A 27,746-nucleotide genomic window follows, 5' to 3' on the forward strand; every position below is an offset into this window, starting at 1 on the left:
AGGATTAGAAGGACGAGATTACCCTCAAAGTGGATGCACATTCCATTCACGAGAAGTTTTTTATGGACATTTGGATGGAATTGTGTAAAAGCTAATGACATGGGAAAAATTAGTGAGTAAACTTAATATTAGGGCTAAATTGGCTGAAAAAATAATTCAAGGTGCTATGTTTGACAGTTGAAATAGCTCAGGGGGTATTCGGCAGTTTACCCTATTATGCCTTGATTGCTAATTTAGTCATTCTTGTCAAACAAGCCCTAGGTCGTCCAGTTTAAGTCAAAATAAATGTTTTCCTACTCTAACTAGGAGTTTGTCACATGCAAGAAAGGTTAACATATCAAATTTTGCAAAAATCTTAAGTGGAAAAGTCAAAGTCAACTCAAAAAAGTCAAAGCAACACATCATCATATGATGTCATCATCTGTCATTTAGTCGTCCTTGACGAAAAGGACTATGTCTAGGTAAACTTTTTAGTTCTTATGTATTAAGTTTAATTATGTTGTTTTCTTTGACTATGTCTAGCTAAACTTCTTAGTTAAGGCTAGGAGCATGCCCAAATTGTATTATTTGTGGGTTTTAGATACTAAGTAATTAAATTCTAAGTTTGATTGATGAATTCTTAATTTTTGCTTTAGTTAGTACTAGTTGTTGAATTCTTTTGATTGGCCACCATTAGTGTTTTGCATCTAGTGTATTCGATGTGTTGTGTGCAATGGTACCAATAAGTTGCATGCTTCAATTAGCTTTTTGAGATTGAGGATTATAAATGTATACAAGTCTAGACCGAGATATTGACGTTTGTATGAATTCTTCATTTTCATTTATTTTAATGAGTTTCTAGTGTTTAATTTATGCTTCACCATAAGTAAATTGCATCTATAAATATTTAATTTTATGCTAGTCCAAGGATAGAAATCATACTCTAGGAAAACTTGGCATAAGTGTTGGACCAAAGGCTTAAGGAATCTTCATCAATTAACTTGTGAATTTGTTAGCTTGCATCTAAGAACTTGGATAAGATAATTAATGGTTGATTATGATGCCTTCATAATCAATTTAAAATCCTAGCTTGTTTGATGGTTTGTTTTGTTTCAGTCGATTTAAATTAGGTTGCACCCTCCATATTTACTTGCTTAATTGTCAAATGTTTGCTTTCTTGTTTATTAGTTTAGTTGAGTCTTCAATTGAAAATCCATAAAAGAATCTTAAGTTGAACCAGGTTAAAGAAACTAAAATCAATAACTAATTTCCGCAAGAACAATACTCGTATTTGCATAACATTATACTATAAACGGATTCATGCACTTCGAGTTTGAATTCGAATTAAATTAAGGGAGATTCACTACTATATCCAATATAGAAGCCTAAATTATAAAAATACCTCATATGAAATGGACTTTAGAAACATACCCAAAGCTCATTTACAACATAACAAAGAGGCTTTTAACTTCTTATAAATTACAAAACTGTCATCAATTTCTTAAAACAAGCTCAACCCCAAAATCTTATAAAAATACCCAAAACAGTCAATAGGGCATCAAAGTAATTTAATAATCAATATTAAATTCAATAAAGTCAACTGCCATTTTTTGGGTTTTTTTTTTTTTGTTTATAGAAATTCAATAGTGTAGGGTTTATTTATAATATTAGTGCTAAGAATGGGTATATCACTAAATATCTCTATTAATCTATTATCCCGAGTAGTTTAAACACATATGAGTAGTTATTGTAATAAGTTGTATAATGTTTGCTACCTCACTATTTTAACCAAGTTTGTTCCATTGTCTACAGAAATACTTCAATATCCGGAGTGTTTAGGCCCTTATTCCTATGGCACACATCACACTGCACAAATGCATGTCATGTGTGCCAAGGACAAGGGTAACCAGCCAGAGATGGGCAAGTCCCTCTCCATTTGCTGACATCGGTTATAGTTAAATGAGCTGCTTAGCTTGTTTTCCCTTCTTTTTTTCCATTTTTTATACAAAAATTATGATGTGTTTTGTTCATTGCGAGAAGTTTCCAACAAAGGTGTCTTAATTTTCTTTCTGGGATTTTATCACGAATAGTAACTTTCAAACTTTCAAATTATTCATTGTAATCCTTAATCTTTTGGTCTCTCACATCAGTGTGACCCTTAATCCAGGCACAAGCACCAGATCAAAGCACCAATACTACTGAACTTCTTCAATTTATACCGATTCTCAGTTTTTCTTTCTTTCCAAGACAAGAAAATTTCAACACAAGCGATAAAACGACCAAACTGAGCAATGAACAAGTCAAAGTTGAGGAGGCAAATCCTAGCACTTGTAATTAGAAGCTAATCCGACTCGACTGATTAAGGATTCAAATATAATCAATGAATGAAATTTATCCAGGAAACTATGATCCAACATAAATAGTGCACATAAACAGTGAATGCAACATGTGGGAGCCAGATAAAAAATAAGCAAAACTTTCTGAACTGTAGTAATATATTTAATTTGACAAGCCAATGAGTGCAGAGCAAGCATCCGTGACTAACAAAATTGACCATCATATAAGAAAAAGCAATCTGACTCTTATTCGATCAAAATACATAACACTCATATCAATCAATCTCCTCCGAGGGGGCGCCGGATGAATCTTACTCCCTACTTCAATGTTGAAAATACAGGTTCCTGTACTGCCTTTTTGATAAAACTTGCTACATCAAAACACTCACATAAAATCATAGTCATCAAGCGGATCATAGCCATCAACAGCTATATCATCATCCGGCTTATCAACATGTAGCTGCTTTTTCTTGGCACCTGCAAACAAGAAAATCATGTAACAAACACCAGTGAGAAGTTATATAAATCTGTAGTCTGGCACTGTCATAATCGGTAGATCTACATAACTAAAGAAAATAACACTTGAAATCAGACGCATTCAACTCTGATTACACAAATCTTTAGCTGTTTTCATTCTTTGGTGACACCTACACCCAAAAGCCCAAATTCAACCTGCAAAGCCTGACAGCTGCTTTGACCAATACCCTTCACATAAGTTTATGCACTCTACACGATTAGGCATTTTCCAACTCGTTACTTTCTGAGTTCCACAATACTAAGAGGCTCGTGCTGATGCTTCTCAAAACAAAACCCAATAGCGTATTTCAGTTCTCTTTCTTTTTTTTTTCTCAACATGCAGGACATTCTTCAAAATTATTTTAAAACATTCAAACATCAACACTTGATTTTCCTTTAAGTTCCAATATACTCGTATTCTTTTTCCTTTATAGAATCAAATATCATAAATTAAACTGAAATGAAGCATGACAAATTCTGTTCTTAAAAAAGAATGAAGTAGGCTAAAGATGCGCACCTGTCTTCTTTTTACCAGCATTTGCTTCCTTCTCTGCTTTTATCTTCTCATTTGCAATTGCCGTAATAGAAGATGCAACATCTTTTGCATCTGCTCCTTTTAAAGAAGTCATTGACAGTCTCATTACTGCCTTCAGAAGACCAATATAATGGAAACTTTTCTGTAATGAAATTAAAAAGGAAAAGGCATAAAATCTCCATAAACAAGTTCAAGAATTATTCAACCTTTATTCAAAAGGGAAGCACAAATAACACACCTCAAATGGACGAAGTTTATGCGAAATAAGTTCTGCATATTCCAGGAAGTCACTTTCAGATTTGGGAATGAAATTATCAATGGTTTTGTCATCACCTCTACTAGAAAACAGTTCCTTGGTGGACTTGTAGTCTGCTTCTTCCACCAGCCTGTGACAGAGAAAAGCTTCAGTCAGAACCGACAGAGACCAAATCGAACCAAGTATTTAATATTATAAAGCTTTCGTGTACTAGGTTTAGGCTTCTGGTGTATTCAACATGTAATTGTTCGTTCGCTGGTAACAAATAATGTTTTCACTGATAAATTATTGACAAATTTTGAACCACCTGGCTCCACATCCAACGCATACAGTACAAATGAAAATTCAGGAAAAAGAAAATCTAATAGAGGCCAGATCACAGAACACAGCCTATGGTGGACAGATGAATGAACCTTTTAAAGACAACATAGGCGCTATACAGAAAGGGTGCCCAAACTAATGATTCTATCACATAGGCACTATTACTATCAACATATCAAAACAAAGAATTAGAAAAACGGAAGAAACAAATTTGCATAACTTTTTAAACAAAATTTGGCCTAGTCAATAAATGGGCCTCACCATCATTTAGTAAGGCTTAAAGACGAGTCCAGATCCTATGTTCCTAAAATCTCTGTACCTCTCTCTGTCCCTTGCCTAATATTTTGATGCCTGTCCGCTAACTTAGCTGCCCTCTAACTCTCTGTCATTGGACTTCTTAATAACATACTTCATGTTGGCTGGGCTACCAAGCATCCTTCTGAACATGGTTACAGAAGAACACTTTCTTACCATTATAAGCCAATAGTTGAACCAAGTATCTATTTAAATTAAGTTCCAACATTCAGTATGAACTAAATCAAAGTTCTGAAGTGATTACATAACATAGCCTGTACTTCCACTCGAGATTCCTAATAAGTACCAATCTGGGAATAATAGTATCAAACACAAGTGCTTCAGGCGTGCAGGCATTCCTCTAAAAGGCAAAACCTCCCAAAAGCATAAGCCTTTTTCATGAAGCGATTACATTGTCCCTTCAAGGCATAAATTTTGAGCTAATTCCTCAGAGACCTACGGCCTTAGGAGTTTATTTTATTTTATTTTTAAATTTCCCCATAACAAACAATGTGGTTTGCATGGGACTTTAAACAGATTAAAAAATAAAAGTTAAAAGAACCAGTATATCCCTCTCTTCCTCCTAAGCGTAGCTACAGACTGGGCTAGCCACACCTCAGAGGATTGCTGGTCTTAAAGCAAGCATTTCCCAATTCCATAGAGCATCAACCTAAATTATAGGTCAGCTCAAATGAACTGAACTTAAGCATAAGCCAGGGGAGATCTGAATATGACTTGTCAGTTTATATGACCAGCGATCCTCTGAGATGATTTAGGTATGCATTGCATGCTACTCTGTGTAAAACAGAAACTTCCATTTCTAGAACACATATTACCTCAATATTTAAAAATATGTAATAACAGAGAGAATAACAGAGGTTAACTGTTCACTCTCACCTTTGTTGACGAAGTTTTTCAGCAACGGGATCTAGTGGCTCTTGTTCTACTTCAACAGTTTTTCCTTTCTTTTCAGTAGCTTTTGTTGCAGGTTTCTTGGGAGCCTTTTCAGCAGGTGGCTTTGTTGCAGGTTCCTGGCCACCATCAAAATAACAAATTATTAAGGATAATCATTATTATAAAGGGCAAACAGATTTTTCATTAACCTAAAAGATGAAAAACAAAATGCAATCAATATGATGATGCATGCTGAGCATTACTCCAACCTGATTGGTCAAATCCCTCCAACTTAATGACTTCACATCAGCCTGCTCGCTATAATTTGTGGACAGATTCAAAATATGCTCACAACAATGTGCATACCAAGTAAGTATTTCAAAATTTGTTTTATAAAGACAAATATCGAAAAACAATTCTTTTATATCATTTTAATTTTGCACCAACTAAAAAAAGGTTAACGAATAATTCCAATTCTTCTGTGATGGAAGATACAATGCGATACACTTCCACAAGTGATTTCTAGCTTTGTTTGCATCCACAGTATTGCACCTATTACTTTGTTCGATAGAAACTCTATTTAAATCAGAAAAACAACAGATAGACTTGGCATTACCAATTTGAGAAATGGAATCACTGATCAGTGCTCAGTGCTCATAGTCACTAGTTCCATTCCAGTCAACACACGGAAAACAAAAACGCTTCGTATCATCTTGACCAGTTACAAATTTCATTTACTCTTCTAGTATTGCTGCCCCTCTCTAAGTAAAGGTAAAGTCTCTCCTTCAGCTAGAATGTACATTTAACTAACTGGAGTACCAAGCAAAGCTGTTCTCCTGACCATATAACATGATGATCCAAATCTTATTCATCTAATAGACTAACACCTACATTATTTAAATCGTGGAATCTTGTCATACCAAACCACTAGATATGACCTAAATTAGTCAATCTCACTTTCATTAGTAAAGGAGAAATAAATCCAAATGTTGAAATGTATGAAATCATTGCATAAAGGAGGTCGACCTCTTTCTGTAGGACAATAGCGTTAAACCCTTTGCTTAAAACTAGTTATCTCTATTTTCAATTGAGAGCAAGGAAGAGAAATAACGAAGCAATGACTATACAACATAGACAAACACAATACAAAGTGACATTATATGGTTTGCGACCAGTCAAGGGCATCCAGCATAAGTCATGTTCTTGATATTGTTCTTTTTCTTTGTTAATTCTTTCTTAACCAACACTCTTTAATATTCAAAAATATGGGACCCATATAATCCCAAATTTCAATTCTGATGTCTTTCCATAAAATCACCACTTATATACATTTATATTGATGCAATGTCCATATTGAAGGTCTCACATCAAAAGACAAACAATCATGCTGCCTATTTTCCCAGCAGATTAGCTAGTTTCCTCAACCAAGAAATATTAACCATCAGTCAATGATTGGGCTTTTGAATGATAAAGAGGAAAAATAAAACCATTTCAGAAACTCAACAAAATAATAAGATCTTAACGATGCTATCAATTATACCAGAGGAGCAGGTTCATCAAAATCCTCCCATGAGTCCTTAATATCATTTTCATCCACATCTTCGTCGTCCCATTTACGTATCGGTTGGTCATTAGAAAGAAGAGCTGGAATTTTCTCATCCTCTGAAGCAGGAAAAAAAGAAAGCCAGCTTTATAAACAAAATAACACTCCAGTTGAATAAATATAGTAAAATGGAATTTTGCTTCAAAGTTTAAGAAAAAGAACAACTCTGGACAAAAGTTCATCAGGAAAACTTACGGTAAATACCAAACTTAATAATTAAATAACAAAAAACCTTACCACAATTATAATATTATAAAATAAAAACAAAAACAAAAATATAGAAAAATTAAAGGGAAAAAAAACCCCCCACACGCACATGGTAAATTTAAACAGAGCAAGTAGTATTACATAGAATTTGGCACACACAAATAAGATACATATAGAGCAAGCAGTATTACCCCAGTCCTCCATCTAATTTTGCAATTCTTATATCAATTTACGGATTTTCTGACGAAACAAAGAATTATCCTGCACATCAAGACATGTCAACATCCATCATCAGACATCAGAAACAATTGATAAATTAAAAACAGTTGAATAAAAACCCCAAACGGATTTTAGGGGTTTTGCTGAAACCGTCAATGATTTTAGGGTTTAGCAGGGCAAAAATCCAGAAACAAAATTGAAAATTTCTGAGCAAAATTTAATTAAAAGGAAAAAACTATGAGCAAAGCCAGAGGGGATTGATTAAGCTTACAGAGTGAAGATCATAACTACTCAAAACATATGAGAAAGGCGAAGCAAAAGTAGGAGAATACTCGATCTGGATGAAAGGGAATTTTACCTCAAATACGCAATTGATCGGAGCTGAAGAGACCCCTCTACGGCTCTTTCTCTGAAAACCCTAACTCTCTCTCTCTCTCTCTCTCTCTCTCTCTCCAGTAATCTTCGTCTGCTGACAGTGTGCCCGAATCACTCAACGACAACTAAACAAAGGCCTAGGAGCGTTTCCTTATACCCTTATCTTTAATCGTTGTCGATGGGTCGTTTCGTTTGGGTTTTTGGTCAAAATTGGCTCTTTTCGGTTCGGGTTGAGAGATTGGGCTCTGAATGCACGAGGAGTTACTTACATTCAGCTCTCGGTTTATGTGAGAACAGCTATAGAACCTTATATGTTGTAAAAGTCAATTATTCATAATTTAAAATATTTCTTCATAATACACTAGCCTCTTTACAGGTGCTTCTGCATCTGCGAGAGGTTTTTTTAAAAAAAAATTAAATTTATTTTAGAATTAAAAAAGATAATAGATAGTTGTGTTTCATAAAAATATGATTTATTATCTAATTTTTCTTTTAATTTTAATTTTTTGAAAAAGTGTGAATTTACTATATTATACTCATTTAATTAATAATTTCAATTCTTAATGTTTTCATAAACCAAATGCATTTTTTGGTATTTTAAATGTTTCATCATTCTCTGCCTTTTGCTTTATATATATATATATATATAGATAATTTTCCTTATCACAGCCAGACCTGCATCCAATAATTTTGGGATTTGATTCCCTTGTATTTGTTGATTGTAACTCTATATATTGAGGGGCTCAAATATGAGCAACCTATGAATAATGCATCTCGCTCTCTTCCTCCCGTGGATGTAGGTTTCGTGCCGAACCATGTTAAACACATTGTGTGAGTGGTGCTTATGATTTCTACTTCTTTCTACATGGCATCAAAGCAGGTTTCTTGATATGTTCACTTCATTGGTGTTTCATTCTCTATTTTCATATTGATTCACTTGTGCAATCGCTTCAATAGGAAGACCGTCACAGTTTCTGTTTTGTTCTCTAAAGTTTGAATCCATTTTGTGGAGTTAGTTTGGGTTTTTACTTTTTTGGTGACGTCGACATATCACCAACTTGGCACTTCTGGTATCTCTTTAACCATATCAAATTTTCGGTGAGATATATATATATATATATTTTAAATATTTCTCATGGATGCAACAGACTCTAATCCCACTATGAAACTATCTTCAATTCTCTTGAATGGATTGAACTATGTTGCTTGGTCAAGGGATGTTACATTATCTCTTGGTGGCAAAGCTAAACTTGGTCATATTAATGGGAAAGTGAAACAGCCTAAATCTAATGATCCCAAATTTGATGATTGGGAAGCCACTAATCGAATGATTATGTCATGGCTTATAAACTCTATGGAGCCTGAAATTACAGAGATATTTACTTTCTCTGAGTCAGCTAAGGAGCTATGGGATTCTGTAAAACTATTATATGGTCACCAAAATAATCCTGCTCAAGTATATGAATTGTAGAGAGCTATTGCGGATGAAAAGCAAAAGGAAACTTCTTTTGCAATTCATCTTGGAAATCTGAAGCGAATGTGGAATGAATTAGCGATTTATTGCCCACCAACTATTGACCTTAAAATCCTACAACATCGGGCTGAAGAGGATAAATTGTTCAAATTACTTGCCTAATTGAAACCTGAATATGAGAAACTAAGGAGTCAAATCTTGATGTGTCCTACTATACCTTCTTTAAACAGTGTTTGCATTACAATCCAACAAGAAGAGACTCGAAAAAAGGTAATGAATTCTGAAGTTGTTCCCCATGAATTAAGTGCCTTAGTTGCTGATAAAAAATTAAAAAAATAGTTGACCATCTAATCACAATAAAGAGCCCGTGTCTAAAAAAGAAAATGTAAGGGCTGAAAGTGTGACCATTGTAGTGACAAAGGTCATAAGACTATTGTTGGATTCTACATCCACATTTGAAACCCAAGAGAGATCAAAGAGCACTTGTTATGAATTCCAACAATGAAACTTCTGAATTGGTTGGGGTGCACAGATCCTTCAAAAATATACTAAGGTACCTTCTACCTTATATGATCCCTCCACGTCTTCAGCTCATCATACCACATGTAACCTTAGTACTCCTCATTCTTCAATGTCTAATGATTGCACTTAGATTATGGACTCTGGAGCAATTGACAACATGAACAATAATCCAAATTGTTTGATAAATCTCAATTCCAATGACAAAAAACAGTTTGTGTCAATGGCTAATGGAGCATCAGTCCCTATTCGAGGCTATGGAGAAATAAAATTTATGCTTGATAGACAAGAATCCAAACCCTTTATATTCCTGAATTTCCATCTAATTTATTATCTGTTGGAAAGCTCACTAATGCCCTTAATATGTTATTTTTTCTCCTAACTCTGGGTCGATTCAGGATCGAGCCATGGGGAGGACGATTGGTGTGTGCAATTTTTCTCATGGTCTCTATTTTTTCCATCCATCTCACACTACTACAAAAATCGAAATAGACGACGAGAATCCACCGTCGTTTAGGAGGTTTTGAAACCGTCGTAAAATAGACCGCCATCTTTTGATATATAAAACAACGGTAAATAACCGACGTCGTTAAGACATACAACGTCATATCAAAAGACAAACCGACGTCTAATTACTACAAAAACAGCAAAAAAGGAAAACTTCGACAACCTTAGATGACGCTTTTAGGAAAATACAGACGTCTAAAGAGGATTACATGTCAAGAATCCCATAAGTACCACCGTAAAAAATGTTAACCACGACTCCTTTTGAAAACATACTGTAGTTTATAGTGTTGACATCGTCGTTGTTAAGATATACCATGTCAACTATATAAAAAAACACACATCTAATATCTAAAAAAATGAAACTTTGACAACCTTAGATGACACTTCTATAATATAACAGACATCTAAAGCATATTATATGTCAAGATTTACAAAGTAATCACCGCTAAAATAGATAGAACCATGACACAAGTGAAAAATGGTTGTTGCTTATAAAATCTTCCATGTTGCATTCCAGGAATATACCTCCTTGTTAACAATGTTCCACGTCGCAAATTTCAACCATCGACGTTCAAAATAATTATTAACGTCATAATATGTTAAAAGAACGAAGTTGTTACCAATATACGACGACGGAGTATTGCAAGAATCGACGTCTAATTGTATTTAAAAAAAATTGAAGACTCAAAGAACCTTGGACGACGCTTTTTAGAAATCATTGATGTCCGAAGCTGTTCACATGACACAATTTTAACATACACAGTCATAACGTTCTGTAACCACGACCCTAATATTATGGCACGATCATTCAAAAATCTTTTCACGGCGTGGAGTGGATGAAAACGGCTGTGGATACAAGTTTGAACGCCGGCTATGTTAGAAATATGCCCTTAAAAGCAACTAATTATGCAATAGTTGGAGTTAATGACATCTTTGATAAAGACATATAATGTTATCAATGGGCAAGAAATGTTGTTTTATACATTAAATCATCCTATATTATCTTTCAATATGTAGAACAACCATAGACCAAGGAATACACAAGTGGATATGAGAGCTATGTAATGAGATTGCATACATGAAGACTTCTTATCATCCCTAAATCCTAAATATGTTTCTGGTCATAGGAATATTGATTGGCGTCAATATTCCGCAAAGACTAGTACACAGTATTGTCTCTATATATAGGGAATGACAAGGTCTCAAGTCATTAAGTGTAGAGACACATCGATATGTGTATAGGTGCTTGTAGAAGAACAAGTACACTGAACGCGATCCAACACATGAGTTACAGCATGGAAGTCTTTACGCATATGTCAAGCTGAAACTCATAAATTGCAATGGTGCAAACTAATCCTTAGACCTGAGGCATCATAGATGTTTTGTGGCTATGTTGTTAATCTTTAAGAGCAATAAACGGTCATGCTGAATTAGGCATAGCTTAAAGGTGCTCATCAGGATTCTCAATAGAGTCATGGAAGCAAATGAATATACAACAAGGAATCTCTACTCTCAGTAAAGGAGAGAGAATACTGCAAGATATGATTGGTTAAATCCCTACTCAAAGGAGTGGATAAGACTTGAAAGAAAAAGTCTTCAATTCTTACCAGGATAATCATGTAAAAGGAATGATTCACACTAGGATATTGACAATTGGATTCCATAATCTAATAATGTGAATAAGGAGTATTGACATAAGAGAAGGATTCAATTGCACAGTCATCCTAATTTGAATAAGTTCTTTCACAACGTCTCATTTAGCTCGGATAACCATGAATTGCTGCTAGGCGACAACCATGGTTTGTGAATGTCCTAAAGAGTTTCAATTAACCTTTATTAATAGGAAGAATTAAATTGTGGAATTTAATTCGTATATCATTTTTGAGGAGTTGAGTCAACCCACTACCTTACTAAATGGAACCTATAGATTTGCACACCCAAAGAATGTGATTAGAGGTACAAATAAGGAGACACAGGTCAATGGTTGATAATCAAATGTCAAAGTCAATGGTCAAAATACAACATATTGACTGGAGCAATTGACCAAAGTCAAATAGTTCGACTGGGTCAATTAAGTAAGACTATAATTATAATTAAAAGATTAATTATGGAATTAATATTGACATATAGAAATATTGGATTGGGCTTTGAAATATGATTTAAAAGGACCAGGACAAAATAGCCCTATTGGGCCCAAGGGATAAGTGGTATAAAATAATATGACCCATGTAGGGGTGACATTTTAAACCGAAAAATCGAAAAACCGCAAAAACCAACCGACAATTTACCGCAATGAAACCGCAATCGCGGTAAACCGAACCGCATTTGCGGTATTAAGAACCGAACCGCATTTGCGGTTGCGGTTTATTTGATTTTCAAAACTTGCGGTTACCGCAAACCGCAAAGTATAGCCACACGGATGATGAAGTTGAATTTTACAAGGAAATGGAACATATGACAACTTGTAAGTAATTAGTTTATTTATACTAATGTTATTTATGCTTCTTCTTATAATAAAATGTACTAAACTATGTTGTTTTATTTGTAAATAACATTGGTGCTCAAACAACACAACGGGGTTCTTCAAATCCACTCATCACCAACACTTGAATTTGTAACTTTAGTTTGTAACATTGGTGCATTGCATTTTCCTTTTAGTTTGTAACTTTAATTAACTTTGAATTGGATTTTTCTTTTTTGTTGTAACTTTAATTCATTTTGCTTTGCATTTTCCTTTTGGTTTATAACTTTAAAGGATTTGGAAATGGAATACTTGAGAAGTTTAACTTTAATTGGAATGCTTGGAATGCTTAGAATTGTAACTTTAATTTTCTTAGGTTGTGAATGCTTGAGAAGTTGAGGAGATTATGAATTTATATATGTTTGAGAAATTGAGATTGTGTATTTATTTATTTAGGTTGTGAATTTATATTTTTGTGAATGCTTGAGAACTCGCGGTTTTAAACCGCTAATTCGCGGTAACCAACCGCGTTTTGCGGTTGCGGTGGGTTTGCGGTTTCAAAAATCACCAAACTGCAAATAGTCGGTCGGTTTGCGATTTGAGTAAAAATTTGCGGTTACCGAACCGCAACCACCCCTAGACCTATGGACCAATTGGAGCCCCAAATACCCACCCAATTGCCTTTTATGTTGTCCTATATAAACTAAATGTTGGAGAAAACTTAGCTAAGGTTTTTGGTTTCCTACTTTGGTTGATAAGTGATCATCTTTGTATCACATCTTCCATAAACTAAAAATTGGTCCAATCAAGAAGTAGACTAACATCAATGCTTGTTGATTGCCTTCTCTGCATCTCTAGGAGCATTTGGTGTGGTGACGTGGAGGACTCCAATCTTGGAGCCTTAAGGTGAAGAAGTGAAAATTAAGAGAAATAAAAGGTCTTTCCAATAAAGGTGTTCATTCTTGAGAAATCAAAAAAATATTATCAAGGGTAAAGATCTATTCCCTTTTTCCTTTTTTTCTATTTGTGTTCAAAGAGAATCTAAGATACTTGGTGTAAAATGAAAAAGGTTTAGCTCAACTAGAATAAACAAAATGAATCCACCATTTTGAATGTTTTTGTTGTATAGGTTGTGGCTAAAGTTCATTTTCGAAGTATTAGATGCATGTTTCCTTCAAGTGGTATCAAGAGTCAAGGTCTAATCTCTTTGAGCCTTTTATTTTGGTTATTGGTTTTAATATGGGCTTATTTTCAAACTTATGTAATATATGTGTTAGATTTTCTTTTTCATGTCACTTATTCATAGGATATGGGATATAGGATGAATGAGTAGGATTATGAAAAGAAAAATCAAGAGATGACACCAATGGAGGTGGCGGCAAGGAGGGGCTTTTTGGGTCTTGTGTGTGTCCATGTGTGAAATGTTTAAATGGTTGTGTTAGTCTTGAAATTCTAAGAATGGATATGATTTTTGCATGAATTTAGGATTTTTGTGTGATTTATGAAGATCATAAAGATTTGAAAAATGTTCTTGAAATGTTCTTGGTGTTCATGATATGTTCATAGGAGTTCTTGTCAAGCATGCTTTTTGATCTTATTTTATATTTGATATTTGTATGTTGAATGTTAGTCAAACATATTTTATAACATCCTATAACATTTTCATATAGTATATAGTTTTTGTCACCTAAAGTTTTAAAAAGAAACCAATGAAAATGAAGATGCTTTTTGGGTACAAAAGATGGTACCACCTTGTGCTCCCAAAATCACACCATCTTTTTCAAAATATCAACACACACACACACTCTCTCTCCTACTTGGCTGGCCCCACCCTAGGGATCCCTTTTGGGGTCTTCATGCAATTTTTGTAAATTAGGGGCTGTTTATGCAATTGCTGGAAAATTACAGTTTTGCCCAAAACTTTAATTAATTATGGTTTTGCCCCATTTCACTAAATGACAAAGTGTTTTTCTTCCTTTTATGAAAATTGTTTATTTGTTTCAAATAAATGTTTCATTGAAATTAAGACCATATTATTCAATAACAAATTTTAGAATTAGATTCTAAGTTAATTATCTAATGAGATTAAATAATCAAAGAGATGATTATGGACTTATGAACACAAATACATGACACAATGTGATTGCCCAATTATTCATTAGATGAATGAAATAGGTTTGATTTATTGGTTTGTAAATTAAATAGGGGCTTGCATGCCTCTCCTCTCTCTTAATCTCAAATGTAATTCCCTTCAAGTCCATTGGGCTTTAAGTTCTCTATCTCAAGTTCTCTATTCTCAAATAGTTAGAGGAAAGAAGGAATAATCAAGTCAAGATTACTTGTATTATTCATGGGTCCAACGCCCAATAACAACCATGAATGTTTTAAGTAGTTAAGACACGTAATAAAATCAACCTCCTTCTAAAGGCCTTAGATCCGACATCTTGACTAGATGTTAGATCGAAATCAAATCCATAATCATCCATAAGCCTATAGATGACTATTTATCTAAATTTAAGGAAATGCAAAGGCTTTCCGTTAGTAGTAGTGCATATTCCCAAATATCAAATAAAAGAGTTATATGAAATTGATTTGATTTGCAAAACAAATAGTGTGAGTATCGTACAACTACTAATATGATTTAGAATAATAGTTGTCCTAGGCCAAGTAGATTAATTGGATTAAACATGTTTATGATGAGATCTTAAAACCCTCAATTAACTACAGTAAGTAGAAAAACGATAGACTTTTTGAAAGCCTAGTCGTGGCTTTCCACCATGGTGAATTCCAAATAGACTTGACCCTTGTGAAGGCTTTGCCTCAGATATGAGGGGCTGACAACAAGATGTTTTTACGTAGGAAGAATTCATTTATACATTGGATGTTGCAAGGATAGGCTCAAACATAGACTAACATTCTATTATGATGAGGTTCATGATTGTAGCACTACACTTTGCAAGAATGTTGGGCTAATACTTGTAGGGGCTTTTTTCTTTCGGCAGCTATAAATGAGTTGGGCTGCAGTAAGGAGCGAACTGATGAAGTTATCCCCTGTGCCTGAGTTCAAAGATCAAGCCCTAAGAATGCTTCGAAAGAATAATGAAGCCTTAGAAAACAACTTGGTTACCTTCACCAACAAAAATAACAACAACTTATAGATAAATTCTTGGCTTGACATGAGAAGCTTGTGGCATAGGAGCTGAGCATTCATGAGTTTAGCATGAGAGAGAGAAATGGTTGTGATTTCCTATGAGAAACAGAGTTTTTAAGGCATGGGGGAAAGGATTCTAAGAGGATTCGTTGAGGAGAGAGATGAGGGCAATAGGTGGCTTAAGTGATTTTTCGGCAGCTCAACAAAGGTGTTAAGTCTGGAACAATCCTCTGTGAGAGAAAAATGGGGGGAGAAGGATGAACAGAGCACAAATTTGCTAAGTTTTTGAAGATGATAGGGGAAACTTGCTCTCTGGATGTGGTTGTGGCTAGTGGTGAAGTATTGGGTGTTTTGGGTAATTTTCCAGCAGCCTGACAAAAGCTATGTCAGACTCTGGAATGGCTTGCCATAAGAGAAAATGGGAGGAGATGGAGGAATATGGCACGAAATTGCAGAGTTTCAGAGATGAGAGATGAAGTTTACTCTCTAGATGTGGGTTGAGATGATGGGTAAGAAATGCCTCTTTTTATAGGCGTTGGAAGCAACTCTTTTCCAAGAAACCCTAATGGTTTCTATCCAATTTGGTCAAACTTTTTCCTTCATTTCTCCTCTCTTCCTTTGACTTATCCTATTTGGTGAAATTCTCTTTGCCCATTTGCACAAAATCAGGGATTTTTTGGGAGCTCAATGCTCTTCCCGAAGTTGCCTCAGTGGAGAACTCTCATTTTTAGCCATCTTTCTTCCTTATTTTCTCCCCTGTTCTATGGCTAGATCTGATGGGAGGAAAGCAATGGGTATGTACATTGGTTTGAAGGGTATTTTGCTCAAGTATCCCTTAGTTTTTTGATGCCTTATGTTGGGATTTGTCTTTGGCCATGTGCTAGAGATTTCCAGCAACCTACAAATGTAAGTGGCTTTTGGCTTTTGTCATGGTTTTGTCTCCAGCCATGTGCTAGAGACTTTCAGATATTTTGTTGGTCACTTGGGCCATTCTTTAAGGTATTGGGCTAGTTCACCAAAGGGATGGGCCAACTTCCCAAGGTGATGGGCTATCTTTTCTAAGGTAATGGGCTGTCTTCTCTCCTTTATGCTTACCCACATATTTGGGTTCAAGAAATGGGCTTGAGTTTTATGGCTCCCAAGGAGCCCAAAACTTCCATTCTCTCGGCTTATCAATAGGCCTCATGAAAACTCATAACCATCCATACCACAACCTGCTCAGCAAGCCCTATGCATTCGCTTGGCTTGAGCCCACTTAAGCTTGTAGTGTGGCGTGTTGCTTATTTGCTTAGCGTGGCACGTGTGCAAGCGCATATGACAAACTCTTGGGTACCCAAGTTGGGTTTCTTCCCGAGTTAGATGTCGTACTGGGCTAGAAATATATTTGGGCCAAGCCTTAGATTTTTTGGGCCTCAACAATACTTAACTAGTACAATGGTGCCTCATGATAATATTCATGGGTATCCATTTGCTAGAGGCCAAATTATATGAGAACTCACATCATGATGTGAATGAGTAGAAGGACTCTTTATTTATTATTTGTGTTATCCCTAGATCCTATTATGGTGCAGTGATTGAAATAATAGGGAGCCTCTCATCCTGCTAAGAGACATCTTACAGAAGTCTCTCATATTTCATTTTTGAGGGATTATAGAATCGTTTAAAATAGTGGGAGGAGCCATAGAATTTAAAGACTCTAAATCTATGGCCTTAACCAAAACAATCTAATTTTATTTCTGCTATATTTGTGGATACTTCTGTAAAACCTCATTCATAACACATTACACAAAGTAAGCCTCAAATGAACCATATAATGTCAAAAAGGATTAACTTCCATAAGGATGCTAAAAGGAAGAAGAGATGTAATGTACATCTTTCATGCACAAGGAACAAAACTTATGAAGAGAGCAATTTTGTCCTTGAGTCAGTAATAACAATTGAAACTTCCACCTGGATAATGGATTCATGAGCTAGCAGACATGTTTGCAATACATCGCAAGGTCTAACAAATTATAGGAAGTTGTCAAAAAGGGAAATAGTGCTACGGGTCGGTAATGGTACCCAAATATCTGCAAAAGCAGTAGGCACTTTCCACGTTAAGTTGCGACATGGGGAGACACTTGAACTTAAAGAATGTCTTTATCTTCCAAGTTACGTAAATAACCTAGTATCTGTTTCAGCATTGCTGAATGAAGATTACACTATCACATTCAATAGAATGGGATGCTCTTTACAACAAGGCAATCAAATCATATGTAAATGTACTATGATTGATGATCTCTACTAAATTCAAATTGTGAAAAATAACAATTGCTTGATTAAGATGCCAGGACCTAAGAGGCCCAGAGAAGAACTCAAGGTTGGTTGCCAAGGGTTTTCATCAACAAGAGGGCGTTGATTACACTGAGACATTCAGTCTTGTTGTAAAAGCCACCACCATTTGCACGGTCCTGTCAATTGCTATCAGCCATGGTTAGGAAACTCATCAATTAGATGTAAGTAATGCCTTTCTCCATGGCCATTTAAATGAAGAAGTGTACATTATTCAACCACTAGGTTTCGTTGATGACATCAAACCTCATCATGTTTGCAAGCTTCATTGCTCTTTATATGGCTTGAAACAAGCTCCCCGTGCTTGGTTTCAATGCCTTAGTTCATGTCTTCCCCATCTTCAATTTGTTGGCTTAAAGGTGGATAGTTCATTATTCATTTTTAATGACAAGAGTATTATTATTTATGTTCTCATATACGTTGATGATATCTTCATCACTGGAAATCACAGTGCCGCCATTGACAATGTCATCTCCACTCTAAGCTTGCAATTCGCTTTGAAGGACTTAGGCAAGTTGCATTACTTTCTGGGTATTGAGGTAATCCCACAATCTGGAGGTCTTCTTCTCTCTCAATGAAAATACAACCTTGATATTATCATACGATCTGATTTGGCAGACATGAAGCCCACTCATACTCTTATGGCCTCATCCACCAAGCTTAGTAAAATTGGTGGCGAACCACTTGATAATCTACAACAATACCGAAGCATTGCAGGTGCCCTTCAATATGTAACTTTAACCTGCTCGGAACTTGCCTTATTTCTCAACAAGGTGTGTCAATTCATGTGCAACCCCACCATTGAGCATTGGACAGCGGTTAAAAGAATCGTTCGATACCTCAAGCACACTCATTCCCATGGTCTTTTCCTAAGCAAATCTCCCTCTAATGGCATTCAAGCCTTTTGTGATGCAGATTGGGCTGGATATCCAAATGATCGATGATCAACTAGTGGCTATGTAATTTATCTTGGTTGTAATCTAGTATCGTGGTCTGGCCAAAAGCAACCAACTGTAACGAGGCCTAATATCGCTCCATTGCCAATACTTCTAATGAAATTACTTGGTTGGTGCTGGTTGCTCGATTCGAGCACCATTTTCTTCGATCTATGATTTTCAACCTCTCGAGTTGTTCTTGCTGCTAGTTGTGTTGGTTAGAGAAATTTCTTAGTTTTGGAGGGTAAATAAGCGATGAACAATAAATGGGAGGCTACTGCTCGAATTTTGGGGAGATGAACAGAATCTATGTTACTTTGAGACACCACTGGTAATCGAGATAAGTTGGAAAGCACAGGGGGCATGTACATAATTAAGCCATGAAATTACTTGGTTGGTTTCTTTACTGAAAGAACTTGGACTTACTTTATCAACACCACCTGTCCTATGTTATGACAACTTGGGAACAACTTACCTTTCCTCCAATCCAATTTTCCATGCTCGCACTAAACATGTCGAGATCGATTATCACTTTGTTTGTGATCAAGTCTCTGTAGAACGCCTTCATGTCAAATTCATCTCCATCAAGGATCAGCTTGCTGATATAATGATGAAGCCTTTGAGCTCTACCCGTTTCAAATTCATTCGAGACAAGTTGAGAGTTCAAGAACGCTCAACTTGAGAGGGCATATTAGCTGTAAATATCTTATAATTACTTTTGCATCAGCTGTAGAATCTCCATGATCTCAGCTACTCCATATCCTAATATATTTTGTAACCATCCCTTGATCACAGCCCCTCTTGATATGTAACAGCTCAATGTTTGAATATTTGTAACTGTACAATCATGTATATAAATAGAGAAGAAAACCTCAACACAGTTGTGTGAGGAAACTTGAATCTTATAAGTAGCATTCTAATTTAAATTGTTTGTGATTTTTTGTCCTATGTATTTTCTCTTATGAGTAAAAGAGAAAAAAATTTGCACTCATCACTCCAAGAAATGTGATAATTCCATAATCATTACCTTCTATTGAAGAATAATTCACCGTTACATGATTATGTCTGTACCTTAATTTTGTGAAGATAAAAAATGAATGAAATCTTAGAAACCAAGATAGACATCAAATAATCACCCACAATTTTATGAAGGAAACAAAAAAACAATACCAAAAAAAAGGGGGCTTTTTGGTAATTACAAAGAGAATACAAATGTCTTTACCAGAAAAAAAAGAATTTAAATAAAAGAGAATACAAATGTCAAAAGAAGGATGGCGAGTGTTTGAATTGTCTAAAACACAAACGAGTACGTAGAAGAGTCTTCAAAATGGCCAGAAAACGAGATGTCTTGTAGCTTTAGTAAGCCAGGAGAGATGCAATGCAATCTTGGACTGCACAGTGTCCAGCTGACAAGCAATGAAGTCATGCACTTAAATTTGACTCAGCTTTTTTGAACTTGAGCCCCTTCCTCCTTTCTAAAGCCAGGCCACCATCCTCCTCTCTCTCTCTCTCTTTTTCTCTCTTGCCACTTCCCAACACTCCACACTTCACTCAAACAGTACACAAAACCTGCAAATCTCTCTCTCTCTCTCTCTTTTTCTCTCTCATATTAGTTTGTACTGTCATAACCCAGTGACCTCATCTTACAGATATGTAGCCAAGCAAACACCATCACAAAACCCCAAAACCCCAAAACCCCAAAGTAACTAGCACTATTTTGTGCTGCCCCATCACTACAACCAACAATAACTTAGCTCTATTCTCATTCCACCTTAAACCCAAAAAAAAAAAACAAAAAAAAAACAACTCAGAATACCCAAAAACCCAGAAGCTTAAAAAAAAACTAGCTCAGAGCCTGAGATTCTCTTTACACATGTATTCCATTCGATTCCATGAGTTGTTGGGTCGTCTTGAAGTTGAAGTTGAAGCTGAACTCTGTTAATAAATTATTTATTTAATTGGGTTGCGATTGGATTTGTGAATGGGGTGCATGTTCTCTCACCTGGCTGCCAAATTTGCCTTCTTTCCTCCATCTCCACCGACCTACAAGATCCAGAAGCGCGACCACGACGGCAAGCTCACCGTCGTCGCCTCCGCCTCCACAACGACGTCGTTGCCTGTTCCTCACGCCGATGACCGTTCCTTGGACGTCTTGCTCATTGACACAAAACGCGGCAACAAGATCGTTGCTTTTTATCTCAGAAACCCTTATGCTCGCCTCACTCTGCTTTACTCTCATGGCAATGCTGCTGACCTTGGTCAGCTCTATGACCTCTTTCTCCAGCTCAAGCTCACTCTCAGAGTCAATCTCATTGGGTAAGCCCAACTCCTCTCTCCCTCTCTGTCTCTATTTTTTTTTCTTTTCCAATTTGTGGGTTTTTATGTTTTGATTTTTCTCAACTGTTAATTAATTTCATTTACTCCTTTCCTAAAAACTTTTCATTGGGTCTGATTTTTAGTTTTTTTCAATTTTTTTGTCAAATCTTTGGGTGTGATTTTGTTGATGGGTTTTTAGATCTATTCCTTTTTCTCACTCCATTTGTATTAGTATTAGACTTCAAAGTGAAAGTGAATAAGGCCGCCGAGTTAATAGTTTTCCTAGATGTTAGTTCGTATCAGTCTTTTTCAACCTTTTTTCCCTTTTCTAATGTTACTTTTTCTCTTTCTATAAAGTAATTGGTTTTTATTGTTCTACTTGGATGGAGACGCAGCTTTACTGTTTTTTTTTCTTGGAATTTAGTGCCTTTCTGGCTCTTCAGATATATATCATTACTCTCTCCCTTTTCTTTTTATCTCTTTGTTCAAAAGGAATTGCTTTTTGTTGAGTATGGTTTTCTGTGGTTTTTGCGTTTGGACGATTCTGCCTTTTCTTCTCAATTATAATGCACAATCTATGACTTCTGCAGATTGGTTTTTTCACATTTGTGAACCCCCATTTCTTGAACTCTTATTTCTTTTCCTTTGAATTTTTATGATGGGATTTACTTCCATATTTCACTGATTGGGTGCAATGTGATTGATATGTAACTTCACTTGATTGGATTTGAATCTAGTCCTGATTTTGTTATGCAGATATGACTATTCTGGATATGGAGCCTCAACTGGCAAGGTAGCTACAATCATTTTATGCCACATCATGTGAATCTTGTTCTAGTTCCACCTTATTATAAGATTCTTTTTAATGGTAATACCATTTCATATAATTCGCCTGTGGAACTGGAATTAGGTGATATTTATTTTGGAAGACATTTATTGTCTCTTACCTGAAATTAGGCTGATTGCTTCTAATTGTGTTATAGTTTCTACATTAATCTTGTATAAATTCCTCCACGATGGAGAAGAATTCATCAAGGACCAATTACACTAGAACAGCATAGAATTATGTAAGAAACCAATGGCAGGAATGCACGATGGGGTAGAATTTTGGAATTAGTTTAGTAGAATAGCAGGAAGTTTGAATGTTGAGAAGACAAGAAATGCACCGACAAGCGCTTGTTCTTCATATATCAATAGTTCCAGAAACAGTTCAGGGTTCGTTTTTGAGTCCTGGTATTAGCTGACACTGTCACAAACAGGGCCAAATTTGCTAGATGTTGCATGATATGGTTAATCTAAAGTTTGGAATAGAGTGAGGTTCTAGGCAGCTTTATGGGCATTGGTTTCGGCTGATTTTAAGGATTATGCTTTTCTTCTATAATGTTGGATTTGTTAGCAGCTGTGAAGTCTACTGAGCTCATCAGTGGCTGTGAAGTGTTGTTCAGTAGTATTAATTATGTTTGTTATGTTTTTCTTTTCTTTTCCGCTTAATGAAATCCAGCCTAGTGAAGAGAATACATATGCTGACATAGAGGCAGTATATGAGTGCCTTGAGACTGAGTATGGAGTTAGCCAGGAAGATTTAATCTTGTATGGGCAGTCAGTTGGAAGTGGACCGACACTGCATTTGGCGGCTAAGTTGCCAAGGCTGAGGGGTGTAGTTCTGCACAGCGCAATTCTTTCTGGTCTTCGTGTGCTGTGCCATGTGAAATTCACATTCTGCTTTGACATTTATAAGGTGAAGATTATGTCTTGATTAGTTGTGTAATGCAGATGTCTAGCAAAAGCTTGATTCTGAAACAGTCTATCAAGCTATTTGTCAGTTGTTTGTTATACTGATGTTGGCAGACTGTTAGAATGATTTAATATTATGTATTGCTGAAGCTAGTTCTGCCGCTATTCTAAGCTTTTCGCTATTCTAATGTGTGCAGAACATCAATAAAATTAAGAAGGTGAAGTGCCCTGTGCTAGTAATACATGTAAGTATTTCTTGTCTTCTTGAAAATGTAAAAAATTAAAATCACACCCTTTGAATTTCCGCCGTTGTTATCTGTCGGTTTAAAATTGTAGGAAACAGTACCATGTGAGTGCATAATTTTTGTATTTTTAAAACTTTTGTATGCTTGATAATTCTTCAAGGGCTAATGAAGTTACTTTTTCCTTCCACTTGAATTTCTTCGTATGTTACTTTTTTGCATTAGCATCTTTTGCAGCATACCAGCATTTAAGTGTAAAATAAAATTAGGTTGTATTGCCCCACTGACCCCATTGTCATCAGTTGAGTATAGACACTTTCTTCCATTTAGCAAATCATGCGAATGATTTCTTTAGCATATGAAAAACTTCATCTTCCCACGAATGGGACAACCCTGAAGGCCTTTTTGTTTCGCCTGGGTAACCTTACCAGTCTGGTCAACCACTTTTCTTGGTAGTGGGGGACTTTAGATTGCCAACATAGGCTTTCTGTATCTGAGGTTCAAATTGTTTGGTTTAATATGAGCTTGTGGCTTTATGGGACCATTGATTTCACAAGAAAAAAGTTGGTGTAGCTTTAATTTTTACATTTAAGATCGCTTCCTCTCTCTCTCTCGTGAATGAAGGAGGCTGTACTATATATTGTAGGCCAGTGTAAAGCTTAGTTCCTTTGAGAGTGAACTTAGCAAATAAGATAGCCTTAGAGAGGCTTAAATATGAAAGGGTTCACTTAGCCAACCCCAATTAGTTGATATTAATCTGTAGTTGAGTTGATTTTGTGGCTTGTAAATCTTTGAAAATTGTACCATTTCTATCATATAACCACCTACATCTATTCACGTTTAGTTTTAGTTATATGGGAGATGAGATAATGGATGTTAGTGGCAACCTGCAAAATGTTCAATGCCAGTAAAGCTTTGGTTGTAGTAGATGCAATGCAAGGGTCTGATTGTCTAGGTAAGAGTTCCAGTCTTAAGAAGTTGGGAAAATAGAATTAACTGAGAAGAACGAGAGATAGAACTTTGTAGGTAGAAATAGTTTTCATGACTCTCATCCAACTGAAATGGCTAAATCCCCTATGGTGTGTGTCGAAGGTCAATGTTACCCCTAGGGTGTTTTTAATTTTTAAAATAAATACCCTTGTGATTAAGCCTGTTACCAATCTCAAACTGAATGGAACTTTTCGTCCAATTGTGTCCATGTGCACATCACATGCAGGGAAAAAAGTTTTTTTTAGGCCTGACAGGGGTCAATGACTTGAAAGGATTCTTTTAATCCTGAACATGAGGCGCACATGGGCACAATTAGACTGAAATTTTGATTTAGACTGAGATTGGTAGCAGGCTTAACCACGATGGTATATCGAAAGTTTTTTTCACCACAAGGGCAACATTGACATATGACCTACAACACATGGATGATTTGTGCACTTTGCTAAACTGAAATTGATTAAGTTTGAAAGAGTCCACATGGAGCATGGGGTTGGTTGTACTTTGGAAGTTGCATGAAGTTTTTTCTGGGAAAGATCAGAAGTTTATTAGGGGTAATGGGTAAGGTCATATAAGGTCAATAAATTGCATATTTATTTAGTTCATGAATAATTCATTTGGAGTAATGGATAAAGTCAGATTCATTAACCAATGAGTCTGTCATTCAAGAACCAACTATTCAGTTTTCTAAGATCAATAAATGGCTGTGTTGGCTGTAATTCATGAAATCTTTCATCCCACTGAATCTTAGCTCTCCCCTTTCATGCCTATATAAAAGGGAGGTGGTTTGTAGAAACTTTCTTTCCATTGTTTCATCGGTTCTTCACTTTAGAGCTTAGTTAGTAAAATACTAAACGGGAAAAATATGAATAACATACACACCTTTATTATTGAGCAAAGTCTTTTAAAGAAATACGATGAAAATTTTGGCCCTTATGTAGGATTTTAATATTATTTATTTAAATTTTTTGATGTATAGTCTTTTTATTCAATAATGAGGGAGCTTCAATTGAGGGATCTCTCAAATGAGCTTATTTAGGGACAGCCTTGTAGGATTCACTCCCCATTTGTTTTTCAGTGATCTGACCGTCTGATTTTCAAGTCTTAATTCATAAATCATCTCTGCAAGAAATCACCAATATCGGAAAATATTTAACCATTGGATCATAAGACAGTCATTTACTGTATCTTGAAAAAACAATATTCGTCTATTTCATCACAACTAGATGTCCTGATGTTTTACGATTTGCCTAATTTTTTTCAAGGATGATCTATGAATGAAGACATGAAAACTAGATAGTTTGAATCATTGAAATGCAATGTGGAGTGAGCCCTACAAGGTGTCCCTCAATAGAAGGGGACTCATTCAATTAAATGTAAAAAATACGTGTTTAATACGTAAGTTTTGTCTGTGTTATTTAAAAACTTGTAAAAAATATGGGTATTGAACATGAAGAATATATACGTACATGCATGTATAATACTTGTATCGTACATTTGCTTTTTTTAAAACGTTTATTTTACCGTATCTTTGTGAAGTGTACGGAAAATGAAAGTATTTTGAAAAATACCTATAAACATGTAGGATACGCGAAGTTACTAACTAGGCTTGAGAGTAGAGAGATTCATTTGTGAAGAGAAAGAACAAGAGTCTTTTACAAAGTAGCCTCCTTACAAGTGAGGGATTATCCAAGAGTGTGTATTCTCTTTAGAATGTAATCTTCTGTGCCCAGAAAATTGCCAGTACACAACAATCCCACAAGATTTTAGAGTTTTTCCCGTGTACAATTTTTCCCAATAAACAAAGATGCACAGGAATATGGAATCATCCCAGCTCAACCTCGCTTCTAAAACAATCTAAACCACAACCTCAAGATAAAACACACAACTCTTGGGCCACTAAGCCCTCAAGATCCTCTCATTTGTAGTGTCGATATGATTGATAAAATGATCTGTAGGTATATATTCTAGGTATACTTTGGTTGAGCAGGTGAAAGTTTGGCAATATGAGGGACATGTCAGCATGGAGTGCAAGCGTGGGGCTCATCTGGATTTAATAGCTATTTGATATTTTATTTGCCCCTTAGACTTAAAGCCATGCGATTTCTTATCATCTTAAACAGTAAACTGAACCATGGTATCTATTAACCCAAGTTACTGTTCAACATCTAACGGTGGTATCACAACTAAGCTCATCATTGTTGGGTGACTCTTTCCGCCCTCAAATTTTTTTTTTCCCTCAGTTTCTTATATATTCGTCCACTCAAAATTTTAATGCTTTTCGAATTCTCATTTTGATTGGTTGTCTACTATTTTTGTTTTGTCTATATCTATGGTGTTGTGGAGAGCTTGTTAAAATGTACTAGTTAGAGCGGAAGCTTCATCACTTCATTCAAGATCAATATCTGTAACAGCCAAAAAGTTAGAAAGAAGATATGAAATGTCAAAAAAAAAAGAGGAAAAGCAGCACCTTCCCCCTGTTAATATTAGCATGAGGTTGAAACAGAACCAGAAAACCTTACTAAAACAGGTATTATAAGATTTTAATCACTTGATTGTGCTTCTTAACATAAATTGAAGGCTTTACCCTGTTTAGTATTGCACCTCTGAGAACAACTTTGGATGGAACCATTTCTGATATATGTTTTGACATGTGTATATCCCTTAACTTTATGTCCTAGAGTTGTCTTTTGCTGTCTTGGTGATTATTAATTATTTTATAAAAAATTAAAAACTAAACCTTCAAACATTGACCATAAGATTTTAGTTGACTGAGCTTGTCAAAGGAAATTTCCCACTATTTGTTGCCTACTCTAACTTAATTAGACTTATCTGATTTTCCTTATTATAATGATAATAATCAGAAATGTGTTGAAAATAATCTTTCAGGGTACAGAAGATGATATTGTGAATTGGTTACATGGCGATGCGCTGTGGAAAATGGCAAGGGATGCATATGAGCCTTTGTGGATTAAAGGAGGTGGACACTGCAACCTGGAGCTTTACCCTGATTACATCCGCCATCTTTGCAGGTTTATCCAAGAAATGGAGAACATAACCACAGAAATCCGTTTAAGAAAGATTTGGCAAAATATGCATACACAGAAGAGATCAAGTGCCAGTTGTGCAAAGTGCTGTAGAATTAAACTCTGCTTACCCAGGTGCCCTGAATGTAGAAGACCGAAGTGTGTAAAATGTTGTTCATGGCAGCTAAAATGCCCTGCATGTTGGAAGCCTGGCTGCGTAAAATGTTGCTGGCAACCAAAATGCCTAAAAGGTGCAGAACCAAGCTGCTGCATTAGATGTTTTCACTGGCGGTGCTGCATAGGAACGCATAGCGGATTAAACGGGAAGCAGGATGGCTGATGGTAACAATGTGCTTGTATAGGTTTCTGATCTGCTAACACCCTTTCTCATGTGCATTAGTGTTGGAAACAGGAGGAAGTAGTTGTCTGATGGGTTTTACTAATACATACAATTGATTAGTCTCTTGATGCTGCTCCTTTTTGCCTTTTTGATGCTCAGATATTATATGGACTTTTTGGGTTTCTGTT

At 35.7% G+C, this 27,746-nt stretch overlaps 2 protein-coding genes across 4 annotated transcripts; one reads left to right on the forward strand and one right to left on the reverse strand.

The window, feature by feature from the left end:
- Positions 1-2,441: 2,441 nt before the first annotated feature.
- LOC103336828 (uncharacterized) lies at positions 2,442-7,810 on the reverse strand. 3 transcript variants are annotated; one of them, XM_008239939.3, is made up of 7 exons: positions 7,519-7,810; positions 7,133-7,202; positions 6,672-6,793; positions 5,135-5,268; positions 3,605-3,752; positions 3,349-3,508; positions 2,442-2,792 (listed from the first exon to the last, which is right to left on the reverse strand). In XM_008239939.3, the coding sequence occupies exons 2-7, from the start codon at positions 7,143-7,145 to the stop codon at positions 2,701-2,703; spliced, it is 669 nt and encodes a 222-aa protein (XP_008238161.1). In that variant the 5' UTR covers positions 7,146-7,202; positions 7,519-7,810; the 3' UTR covers positions 2,442-2,700. The 3 variants fall into 3 exon arrangements, with proteins under 3 accessions (XP_008238161.1, XP_088897274.1, XP_088897275.1); XM_089041148.1 differs by having other exon boundaries at positions 7,432-7,795; XM_089041149.1 differs by lacking the exons at positions 7,133-7,202; positions 7,519-7,810 and adding an exon at positions 5,401-5,449 and having other exon boundaries at positions 6,672-6,792.
- Positions 7,811-20,269: 12,459 nt separating this feature from the next.
- Positions 20,270-27,742, forward strand: LOC103336829 (alpha/beta-Hydrolases superfamily protein). Its single transcript, XM_008239941.3, has 5 exons — positions 20,270-21,229; positions 21,986-22,022; positions 22,731-22,967; positions 23,161-23,208; positions 27,082-27,742. The coding sequence occupies exons 1-5, from the start codon at positions 20,895-20,897 to the stop codon at positions 27,556-27,558; spliced, it is 1,134 nt and encodes a 377-aa protein (XP_008238163.2). The 5' UTR covers positions 20,270-20,894; the 3' UTR covers positions 27,559-27,742.
- The last annotated feature ends 4 nt before the right edge of the window (positions 27,743-27,746 follow it).

The sequence above is a fragment of the Prunus mume genome, linkage group LG7 (assembly GCF_029339155.1).
Source record: "Prunus mume cultivar Tortuosa linkage group LG7, ASM2933915v1, whole genome shotgun sequence".
NCBI classification, from domain to species: domain Eukaryota; kingdom Viridiplantae; phylum Streptophyta; class Magnoliopsida; order Rosales; family Rosaceae; genus Prunus; species Prunus mume.